At 48.8% G+C, this 11,651-nt stretch overlaps 1 protein-coding gene across 1 annotated transcript; it reads right to left on the minus strand.

Annotated features, from left to right (window-relative positions):
* Window positions 1-311: 311 nt before the first annotated feature.
* LOC107314270 (ras-related and estrogen-regulated growth inhibitor-like) lies at window positions 312-5,718 on the minus strand. The gene is made up of 4 exons (XM_015863348.1): window positions 5,622-5,718; window positions 2,480-2,536; window positions 2,190-2,263; window positions 312-1,656 (listed from the first exon to the last, which is right to left on the minus strand). The coding sequence occupies exons 1-4, from the start codon at window positions 5,716-5,718 to the stop codon at window positions 1,171-1,173; spliced, it is 714 nt and encodes a 237-aa protein (XP_015718834.1). The 3' UTR covers window positions 312-1,170.
* Window positions 5,719-11,651: the final 5,933 nt, after the last annotated feature.

The raw sequence follows: 11,651 nt of genomic DNA on the forward strand, positions 1-11,651 counted from the left end.
TGGGAGCACAGCTCAATTACTCTCCCCTGTGCTCCCACAGCTGCCCCAACACTCACCTCAGCTGATTAATCAGAGGTTCAGGCTGTGATTACCAATTCCCCATACAATGTGCATCTCTGCCAGCTTCTTCCTTTTTGCACCATCACAGGGGGAGCACACACAAAGGGGTGGAAGCAACAGGAGACATCAAGCCCCAGTGTAAAGGTTTATTCCCCACCCATGCTCTCCCTAAAAGTGACATACCTGTTTTAGCATGGGACAACAATCTCTTCCTCACTCCCATGGGGACATCCAGGCAATAGAGCATCACACACAGGCACTAGCTCAGTTTTTATTGGCACAGGGCACACGGTTGTTTCTCAGAAGACATACAAGTGGCATGTCACATGTCTTCCTAAAGAACTCACCTTGGGTGGCAAAGCAGAGCCAAGACACACACTGAGCTGAGCTCCAGGGCATGCGTCAGGAACTACACTCTCCCCGAGGATGGAGCAGCATGACCTTAGCCTAAGGCTGCAGGACACAGAAGTGATGCCATCCAATTTGCTTCCCCTTAAAGGCTAGCAGCCCCAGAGATGTCAAACAAGGGGCAGCCTCACCAAACAGCCCTTTACCCAGGCTTATATTTATAGTGATGTTACGGGAGAGAGAGTGCAAAGGAGCTTCAGATGTTAAAAAAAATGGCTTCTGAGAAAAGCAGACTTTTTATTCTTACTGTAAACAGATCTCTGCTTTAAAACATGCCCTTGCTGCCAGCCCAGGAGCATGAGAAGGGACAGGGACAGACCCAGTGAGCTCTCTGTGGGAAGCAGAAATCCCATGGGGAGTTGTGGGTGCTGGGTCTGATCCCCAGTGCAGCCCACTGGGACCCACAAGCATTGACACAACACATCTGAAGTCAATAGGAGCAACCTTTGTTGCTGACTTTAACAAGCAGGAGGAGGAGGAGGACGGGTGGGACAGAGGAAGAGCATCCTTCCCGCAGACCCAGAGCCTGTTTGTAGCAACCAAGCCTTCAGAGGCTTCTGAACACCAATGCAACACTTAACATTCCCCTCCTGCTCTACATGCTGCTCTTCAACCCCAAAAAAGCAGCTCCTCACTACATAACAGGTGCCTCAGCAGCAGGAGGACCCATCCCTCGGTCCTGTTCCTCTGTACCAGGGAAGCTCACTCGGGAATGTAGTCCCTAAAGGAGTTAAAGCTGAGACTCCGGCCTGCTGAGTTCAAGGTAGAGCTGGCTTGCATCTTGGGAATCTTCTCCATCACTTTCGACACTGTCCTCCTCTTGAAGGAGCCTGGGGAGAAATGCCCCTGTCTCATGAGCTCTTGGTAGAGGGTACTGAACACTGTCACGGTCTCCTCGTAGCTGTCCCGAGTGGAAATCTCATAGAAAGGAAGCTTCAAAGCTTTGGAGAGGTTTTCACCATCTTGAGTGGACACCATCCTGTCAAACTGCAAGTCCTTCTTGTTGGCCACGATGACCACAGGCGGCTGCTCGCTCCCACCGCTCCTCTTAGGGCTGGAATGGATGTGGTTGATGAGGAAACACAACCGCATCACCTCATCGAAGCTGCACCTGTCTGTCACCGAGTAGACCACGGCAAAGCCATCACCCCATTTGATCTTCTCCTCTATCTGCAGGGAGTCTTCCTCCTGGTGGGGCAGAGGAGTTGCCATTAGTATGAGAAGCTCCAACATCTAAATGCACATGCTGTAACCCATAAAACCTCTCACGGGGACCCATCATCATTATTTCTGAGGGTTTTTTGGCCTGGGCTCTCATTGACCTGTAAGCAAGTCCAGGAGAGGAGTCTGCTGGGCTGTGAAAAGTGATGGATGAAGAATGTAATAGAACCAGAGAGCCATAGAATCATAAATTCACCAAGGCTGGAAAAGATCTCCAAACTCATTCAGTCCAACCATCCACCTGCTATCAATTTTTCCCCATTAAACCACATCCCTTAGTAACACATCTAAATGTTTCTTGAACATTGTAGAACTGTAGGTACGGAAAGGCAGAGCTAGTGTAATTCTCTGGCAATCCAGTGGATAAAGTCTCCAAAACATTATTTTTTTTCTGAGATAAACAGCTCAACTGGTATTTCAGCCATAACAGATTAAAGCTAATGGAAGAACAGGGATGGCCAAGTTCAATCATCCCAGACCAGCCAACTGTGTGAGCTTACCTGTCCTGCTGTATCCAGGATCTCAAAGTGCACCATCTCTCCGTCAATGACAGCCATGTGTCTGTAAATCATTTCTGGAGGAAGACAGACAGAGAAACACAGCAGTGAGAATTCCCATGATTGCTTTCTATTTTATTCTAGTGTGTGGCTAAACAAGCCTAGCTCCCTCAAGCTTTCATCATAAGAGCTGTTGGCTCTGACTGCTGCTGGTCTGCTTGAGGTGAAACAAGGGAATATGGTGAGTTTGGGAGTGGAGAAGCATTAGCAGCAAGGAAACGGACTTTGCTTACCTAGTGTTGGGTCATAGTCTCCAATGAACCTTCTGGTGATGAATCTGACAGTCAGTGCTGTCAATAAAAAAAAAAAAAAGGAAACAAAATAAAACAGCAATAAACTTAGTTATAATCATCGGAACAAAATATAGAGAAATATTGGTTGATGGAGGCAGGAGGGTTAGAGCAAAGACAGGCCCCTGTGGGAGGCAGAAGGTAATATTACAGCAGCCACAATGCAAACCCAGCCCTATGAAGATCAGGTTTTGGGAAGTGCCTTCCAGCACTGCATCAGCTGCCTTGGCAATGCTTCACATTCCTGTATTCCCCTGAATTAGTCTGATACCTAATTAACCCAAGCACTGGGAACATGGATTTTGCTCTTGCAATCACTCACATCAAGGACCAAAGCTCAATGGGATGCTATGGGTAGAAAGTAGGGTCTTACACAGCTCTGCACACCAAACACCTCCACCACCCCAAAGCCGCCTGCTTGTTCAGCAGTATAAATGCCTTTCATCTCAGTGAAACTCGGCAGAACAGGGATGGAAAGCAGTAACAGACCCCTGGGACTCTGCTAACTCAATCTCTCGCCTTGCCAGGAGCCTCTCTGCTGTCAGAAACGTCTCTTCAGAGCGTGTGGATGGGAAGTGAATCTTGCTTGGTGGCTGGGAACAGAGAGCAAGCCAGGCATCGTAAACCCATAACACCCAGCTCCTTGTACATGTAGTTCATGGTCAGGGTTGATAAATTGCTTTTTCTGGCCCTGAATCCTGCAGAGATTTATGCACGTGCTTAGTTTTATGGTGGGTGAACATGAACTCAACGCGTAGGCAAGCTGTAGGGCCAGGCTCTCCCTCTATATCACCTCTGCTGATGCTATGACTGCTTGGATGGGTCTCATGAATCTCAGTCCTGTTTGTTTAACCTGACCCAGGCACGTCGCAGGGAGGAATAAAAGCCATTGGCAGCAAATGTGACAAAATTCACCCAAACTCCCAAGTTGGAGCATTGCGGGGCACAGCAAAGTGGGAGGGATGCATGGAGAAATCCTAAGCAAGGTCTTCCATACAGCAGCAGTGTGCTGCAGCAAAACAAGCCCTGCAGAGGCAGTGTGAGCAATTAAACCTCTCTTATCCAATTACCAGCTCTCCCTGCAAGACAGGGAGATGCGAAGCCCAAATTACACTTGAATGGCTGGCCAAGGTCTGCTGATGCTGGAGGGCTATCCAAAAACAGCATGGGCTCACCCTCACCCTTGTCACCTCTCCCCATCCAGGCAGCTTGGATGGGGCAGAGCTCAGACATGATCCATGTGTTCCCAGCTGCAGGTGGACAAAGCAAACCAGTCACCGTTGTCTTTTGCAGGCAGCATCTTTGAAAATACACTGTTGGTGTATTTACTGGTGTGGGCAGAGAAGCAGTTCGGAGGTTGAAGGAGCAGGGCTGATGTGAGTGACGCTTTAACACTTCAAGGAGGTTATGATGGTAATGATTATGGACAGGAGGGAGAGGTGGTGAGAGAGGCAATGGGAGCGGAAAGTGAAATCGGTGGAAAATGAGTGGGAACGGAGGGCAGGGAAAAGAAAAAGCCCCAGGAGAGACAGAACGAGGAGGCTGCGTACGAGACGTCAGCACAGCAGGTGGAGAAAACAGAGCAAGGACAGCAAAGGGAGAATGAAACACATCAACCCCAGAACATGGCATTAAACTCTCCTAAAGGAAAGACGTCAATGTGAAGCTTGCAGCAAGCAGAACTGACGTGCTCCGATACTCAGGTGACATTTGCTTTCTGAGGTGATAACCAAGGATCCCACAAGAGATGTGCAGCAGCATCTTTCAGGTGGGATCCAAACAGACAGGGAAAACTGGGGCACAGCAGTCCTGATTTCTAGGAAGCACCATGACATTATGTTCGGCAGCCACCCAGTGCTGGAGAGTGTGGTGTTGGACAGGCAGAGGAGCCAATTAAGTGAATTAAAAATTGGCTCGGGTGCAGGAGCTGCCTGTTAAGATGAAGGCAGCAAGACACAAGCACATCTAAGCAGCCATATAAGGCATTATTTTTCCCCCCATCTTGAACATACATGACCTCAGAGAGGGCTCTCTTTTGAGAACCCCAGTGCAGATAAGGTTAATTTGGACTCTATCAATGATTAAGGGGATGTTGTGATGCATGACCAAGCTGTGCTGCAGGTCACCTCCACAGCCCCGTGCAGCCACGTGCTGAGCATTTGTCCTGCTGCACAGCACACGAGCTTTACAGCATCAATCCATCTTCAGTTGGCACTCTGTAAGCAGAGCTCCCCTCTGAAGTTTACACTGGGATCAGCAGCAGAAGGCAGCAGGGCTGCACTTCCAGCCTCCCATGGCTGATTTATGCTGGTTTTAATCTTGGAGCTACCGATGGAGTTCAACCATAGACCTGTACTCAAACTCAGAGGGTTGGGACACAAGGATGGAAAGGCCTGAGCTGCTGCAACACGTTCCCATGAGGCCAGAACTTAAAGTTGCTCAAATCTGCTCTGGACAGCAGAGCATTGCTCCCAGTTGGGCTCATCCAGGTGAATGCAGCAGAGGTGGGAGAGAAAATGGTGCTTTTACTTCCCCACAGAGACCACCAGGCCTGGGGGACAGTCCTTCTTTATGCATTTCACCTCAATATTCCCTTTGATTTCTGGAGCTGCAAGTTCCTGATCTCTAAGCAAGATCTCAGCGTTACTCCCTTCAGGGCAAGAGGGGGGGAAATTGTGATGTGTTTTTTGATAACACGAAGGAAGCAAGAGGCCAGTTGGTTACTGTATATGGAAACGCAGCTCGGACAGCCCCGACAGCTGGCAGCAAGCCCGGTGGAGGTGCCACCGCCGCACAGTTATAGAGGTTGTGCCTTGGTAGAGTGGAAAACGTCACCCTGCCCCCAAGGACACGACAGCCCCAATGTCATCCCTAGAGCTGGTTGGGACGGCTGTGCTCCTGAGTGCTGCAAAGAGAACTGCCAGCCCTGGATGGGCGAAGGGTTGCCCCAAATCCTCGCAATGGGGGAGCGGTGGAGCAAAGCGCAGGGAGGAAGGAAAACCAAACCCACGCTGCACTGCTGGAGGAACTCACTCCCCATCCCGCCCCAGTCCTTCCAGGGGATCCATCCCTCCCCTGGTCCTACCTGTCTTGCCCACGGCGCCTTGCCCCAGCACGACGAGCCGCAGGGTTCGGGCCGGGCTCAGGCTGATGGAGCGCCGCAGGGGCCGCGGGAAGCTCATGCCGGGGCCGGGGCTCCGTGCCTCGGATCTCCGCGTTCCGTCCCTCGCAGTACCGCTCTCAGCAGCTCGGAGCTCCGAGCTCCGCCCCAGGGGCCGGGCAGGGCTGGGTGCGGGCGGGCTGGGGGATGCTCACCTCCACTTCCTCCTCCTCCTCTTCGCCCCCCACTTAACGATCAGCTCCCGTTTGCTGGGCTTGTAGGGAAGCAGGAGGGAAAACTCCCGCAGCATCTCGGCCACCTTCAGCAAAGTCCAGGTCGCCGCTTGCAAGGGCGGCACAGATTGCAGCAACGCTAAAACTCCAGAACAGACACAAGAAAGGGTGCAGAGCAGTCAAACGTCCACCCTAGGGCTCCAGCCTCCCTTCCAAAGGCTTTCATCATCCCTCACGTGAGCCTTGCCTGATAAACTCCTCTGCAGTGGAACCCAGGTCACCTGCACTGCCTTACCCAGCACTCAAGGTAACCCAAAATTCGATGTTTACAGCCCATAATGAGTGGTGGAGCTAAACAGCTCTAGTGCATGCACAGAACTCAAGAGTTGTGTCCTGACCTTGAGAAGGGTTTCCTGCATCAGCCCATGCCCCTCCAGCACTACTCTGGAGCTCACAGGAACCACATTTGCAGCTTGATTCCATCTGGAGCCCAGAAGACATCAGCAAGAGCTCCAAACCTCAGATTTCAGGACAAAAACCCAGCTGGAGAGGGGGGGTGTCATGTCATGAAGAAGTTTCCCTTGTGTCCCTCTCCTATTTTTAGTCCAGTTTCCTAAGGAAATGAGACGTCTGCAGTCAAATCCTGTCTTGCTTTGGCCCTGTTTATAGTACATTGCCTGATCTGAGCCAAAGCTGACAGTGTTTGTGCATCCTGGGTAAATTCAGTGTATGTTTTTCTGTGCATGCATCCCATATGCACCCAGGAACCACCTCACGCATAGCAGGTGCTTAGAACTCATCCCTGCTTCTAGCGGGAGACATCAGCTTATCCACTTCTTGCTGGGCTTAAGCTGAGCTGTAGTGCTGCTATGTGTGATGTGAGCTGGGCCTCAGTCTTTGCTTCCCCAGCAAGAACTTACCTGCATTTGGGGATATTGGAAAGCCATGACAATACATGGGCCCATGTTTGCTGGAGACCTTTGAAATGGATCACAACAGGAACATAGCATTAACACTTGCAATCACTGAACCAAGCACCTGTGGCAGAGCCAGATGAAGGTATGTGGGGGTGGATATTACTTTCTGCTGACATATTTGTGGCCAGGCTTCTCCATACTTGCAAGTTATTTATTTGTTTTTAAGATGCTGAGTTTGCAACTGGGAAAGAAGCCAGATTCACTCATGAAATCACATCCCTGCAAAGCAAAATCCAGCACAAGCAAAATATTGTCCTAAAGCAGACATAGAATGAAATCACCTCATGCCCCATAGCACGGTCCAAATGAAATCCCTGCCTCATCATTGGCTATTTTGAGAAGAGGGGGAAAAAAAAGACTGAACTTTGCTGGCTTGGAAAGTAGCAGTGTGTTTGTTTTTGTTTAGGATGGGAAGATAAAAAGGGAGCCAGCCCCCTTTCTGCTGTGTGAAATGATTTCAAGGTATAGAAGACTAGAAGATCCATGCTGAAAGCAATGATGCTGACTTCAGAGCCAGCACCTTTCTATAACTAACAAAGTTGCTGTAAAGTTTCACTCCCAATAGTGGTTAGGTCATCTCCTAAGCACCCACCCAAAGGGCTCAATCCCCGTGTCTCCAGCTCACATCTTACCTGTAATTGTCTCTCATTAATGACTGTACAAACATTACTCCCTCAGAGACAGTAAGAACTCAGCAAGCCTTGCTACTAGTGTGCCTCCAGAGAGTTAACATTGCATGGAGCCACCAGGGAATGCTCTCCAAGAATAAAACAAAAGCAATGCTGTCAATAAACATATTTTTAGTTGCTAAAGCAAAGACAGCATGCAATTAAAAGTGCTTTCAGACTTCAGGGAGCTCTGAGCCTGCTCCTTTCTCAGCAGTGTTGCAAGCTCCTACTGGAATCGAAACCTGACTTTGCTTCAGCTGTGCAAACTTTGTATTACCAGTCAGGCAGAGACGCTGCAAAACAAGGACACGGATCCCAATTGCTTCTCCCACGTTCTATAAATAGGGAGAGAGGAAATAGATGAAAGGCACCTAGCCCCCAGCTCACATCCAGGCTGATTTCTCCACAATGGCTTTGCATTGGCCTGGACCTGGTGGCGAAGCATCTCTTAATAGAAAGGGCTATTGCTTTGGTCACAAAAGAAGAAAGAAAACATCTAGAGCAAGAGAAATCAACCAACACGGCTTCCCTGTGCTACATTCTGTCTGTTGCTGATTTCTAACCATTGAGGCGTACTGCGATGTGCAGCCAAAATGTGTCCGGATCATGCTGAGCAAATAAATCTGTCTGCACACGTAAGTTCAAAGATGCCTTTGCAAAACAGACAGGAGAAGAAAAGAAGAAGGAAAAAAACACCAACGGGGCATATTAACAGCATTTCCCTTCCACACTGAAGACCTGAATGAGATATCCTAAGAACTTTTTAAGCTGCTTTGCCACTTGGTCAGGATGAATGCCTGCAGCCTTTGCAATGGTACAGGCTGCTGAATGTTAAGCAGGCCCATACTGTAACTAAGACATTAAGTCCCTTGGGTCCCAAAAACAGAGTTCAGGGCACTTCTGTTTCTCTGAAGCTGCTGTCAGAAAGAAAGGCTGCTGCTGCTCCCCACGTCCATTGCACTTCATTATGCTACACACATAATGGATCCTCACAACAGGAAGGCTTCATGCTGCGAGGAATGTCTCTGCTGGTGGAGCTTATTTTAGAGCACAGAACGACTTGCCAAGGCATGGAAGAGGAACCCCATCACGTAGGTAATTGAAAGCTCATCCAGACGGAGCTCTGAGACATGCTGCAGAAAGCCATCCTGTAGGATGGCCAGCACGGGCTGTTTCCGCTTCAGTCCTAGTGAGAATCCAATTCTTCATAGAATCATAGAATTCTTTATGTTGGAAGGGACCCTTAAAGATCATCTAGTCCTGCTCCCCTGCAATGACCAGGGAATCTGAGCTGCTGTGGCCATCACATCCCATTGGAGGGACAGAAGAGCACCTGCCATTTAAATCATGGAAACCTTGTTCCAAAATTCTTGAAAGCATCCGTCTGAAAGAAGAAAAAAAGAGAATGAAATAGAGTGCCACCGTCCACTGCTCTTAAAAGGGTGAGGGATGAGGCAAGGGCTGGGGCTGACATTCAGCCAGGCCACAGCTCATTGATCCTTGAGCACAAGTACATAGCACTCGCTGCCGTGGCTCACGCTCAATTAGTGCTTGGCTAAACACTACTCCTAGCTCCTTTGAAAAGGTAACAAGGGAACAAGGGGTGCCCAGCAGGGGTTGTACATTTCAGCTGGGATCCAGTAACACCCAGACATTTAAACCCCAAAGAAAAGAGAACATGAGAGCAGCATGAGGCTGAAGCAGAACTGGCAGAGAAGCAATGGCACTGGTAAGAAAACAAGGCTTCCTTACAGTGGTAAAATGTCAGCGTTGCAAAGCCTGTTGTCCTTCTGCTGGGGTATGAAACGGAGTCCTGTTGGCATTCTTCGAAAGCACAAGAGGGAAAGCAGAACAGCCGGCAGCTTTGTGGCCAGTGGGCAGGGAGCAGGCGCTGGAATTCAGCTCTGACTCAGAGCAGGCAGATGCCCTCCGCACTCTGGGCAGTGAATTCTTATTTACACAAAGTCAAACAGCACCAAGGGGAGACTAAAGGAGGCGGGGGGGGGGCAAACTCAGCAGCTTTGCTTTAGAGAGGTTGGATGGCAGGAAGTTGGGTCTGGATCTCATCTAAGCCACGCAGATGCTTAATTGTTGGAGACTGGGCAAAGCAACTCTCAAATTCCACCCTGATCTGATGTGCCGTCCAAAAAGATGTTTTGTCCTAGCAGATAAATTTCCACGATGAATCAGTGCTGCCTGTTTCGTTGAGGAATTCCTGCCCTTGCTCAAACTGTTACTGTGGCAAAGCACATGAAGAAGCAAAGAAGAATATCTCCTCAAGTGACCACCCGCAACACATGAAGTCATCAAGGAGAATTGCAGCTTCACTCCATAGAAGACCCACAGATTCCTGCTTCCATTTGGCACCTAAGGAGCTTTAACTTCTTTTCCCAAAGGTTTTTGTTTTGTTTTGTTTTTTGGAAGGGACACTGGATCCAAAACATTGGATTTTCCTTTTGAATAAACCCTCAGCTCTTTCCTTCCAGCCCTGTTTCTTAGCCCTGACACTCACAGACCTTAAGGAACACATGGGAATTGTGACGTTCCCAGTCAAATTGCTTTAGCTGGCAATGCTGCTTCCGCTGTGGGCCCTGAACAGCCTGTAACTGGAATGCAGCCCCTGCTTAGCCTGTGGTAGCACTCTCTTCATGCCAGCCCGCTGGCACCACATATTGCAATTAACTGCTACTGCGAGGATCTGTGGCCCCAGTGAGAAACTAAAGCTGCCTTTGGGAGAAGAGGAAGAGGTAGCAGTGCCAGGAGGAGACAGTTCTCAAAGGAGAGGTCACCCCCACTACTTCCATCTGCAAGAGCTTGGAAAGGAAGTTGCAAGATGAAATGATCAAGGCAGGTAACCATAGAATAGAATACTGTGAGTTGAAAGGAACACGTAAGGAATATTGAGTCCAACTCCCAGCTCCGCATAGGACTGCCCAAAAATCAGATTGTATGACTGAGATGCTCATACTTATGTTCAACCAGCATTTCCTCCATGCAGAGCAGTGGGCAGCCTTAATTTGAGGAAGGAACCATAGCAAAGGCGCACAAGGACATACAGATGTGGTCCTTCTTCTTGACTCGTTAGAAGCAAGGAATTCCCTACAGAAGTGGCAAGGTGAACAGAGCCCATCTGTTGAAGGTAGAAGCCCATTTCTCAAGGTAGCTGAAGGGAAACTGACAGCTACCCCAAGAGCCTACTGAAAGCTGCAGGAAGCCCTTCCTACTTGTCATCACTACCCAGAGACGCACGCAAACCTCTGCTGAATATGGTCTTGCACGTGCTGCTCAGCAATACTACTTCATTTGCAGACAAAGTGAATAAAGAAAAATACCAAGACCAGAGATAAAAACAAAACTGCTTATGGAATAGGTATGAAATCACTCCTAAGTTACTGGCATCTGTTATTTCAATGCTATGATACGCACACAATTTATTGCTATGCAACAGTTTGGTTCACCTTTAAGAGGATAATTTCCCAGCTGTATCTCCTGTTGTTAAAGTAAAAATCCTTCGTAAACATCTTACCATGATCTGGGAGTAGATTTGGGATCCTGCAGTACCTTCTCCCCCTGTTTTGCTGTGTGTCACACAAAGCACCACAGGATATTCCCAGGAGCCACACAGTGCCAAGGTTATATTAACAGATCAACAAGAGCTTGGTAAGGAGAGGAGCAAACAAAAATAAACAGACAAATAGCACTTAACACTATTAAAAACATCTTGCCTATCTGCAATCTATGGAGAGCGCTGAGTGTTTCCAGAAAAGAAACAAGGTCACTCAAACATGCAAGCCTCTCTGCTAGCCTTAAGTGCACCCACAGTTCTAGGGTAGAGAAACTTGCAAGGACATGAGTAAGTAAGGCGAGTAGTGGGCTCTTTACATCAATCAATTGGACACTTAGGTCCAGCCCTCCTGCTCAGAACCTCATCTGAGGGACTGGGGAGTTGATGGGTCTCTTCTTCTCCAGCCAGTGAAATCCCAGTTATTTTTAATCAGATGAGACACAGATAAACAAAAGCTCTAAGAGAAGTGTGCAGCCAAAGGTAGACACAGTTGGCATGAAACAGCTTGTCAGCTAGCAACACAGCTGGGCTTGTTTAAGGCTCTGAATAAGTCAACACCATCAATGCTGAAA

Source organism: Coturnix japonica, chromosome 5, assembly GCF_001577835.2.
Source record: "Coturnix japonica isolate 7356 chromosome 5, Coturnix japonica 2.1, whole genome shotgun sequence".
NCBI classification, from domain to species: Eukaryota; Metazoa; Chordata; class Aves; order Galliformes; family Phasianidae; genus Coturnix; species Coturnix japonica.

Coding starts and splice junctions, on each gene's coding strand:
- LOC107314270 (XM_015863348.1), bottom strand. CDS start 5,718: ATGAGCTTCCCGCGGCCCCTGCGGCGCTCCATCAGCCTGAGCCCGGCC. Junction 2,537..5,621: donor AGGCGCCGTGGGCAAGACAG/GTAGGACCAGGG, acceptor TTTTATTGACAG/CACTGACTGTCAGATTCATC. Junction 2,264..2,479: donor AGACTATGACCCAACACTAG/GTAAGCAAAGTC, acceptor GTCTTCCTCCAG/AAATGATTTACAGACACATG.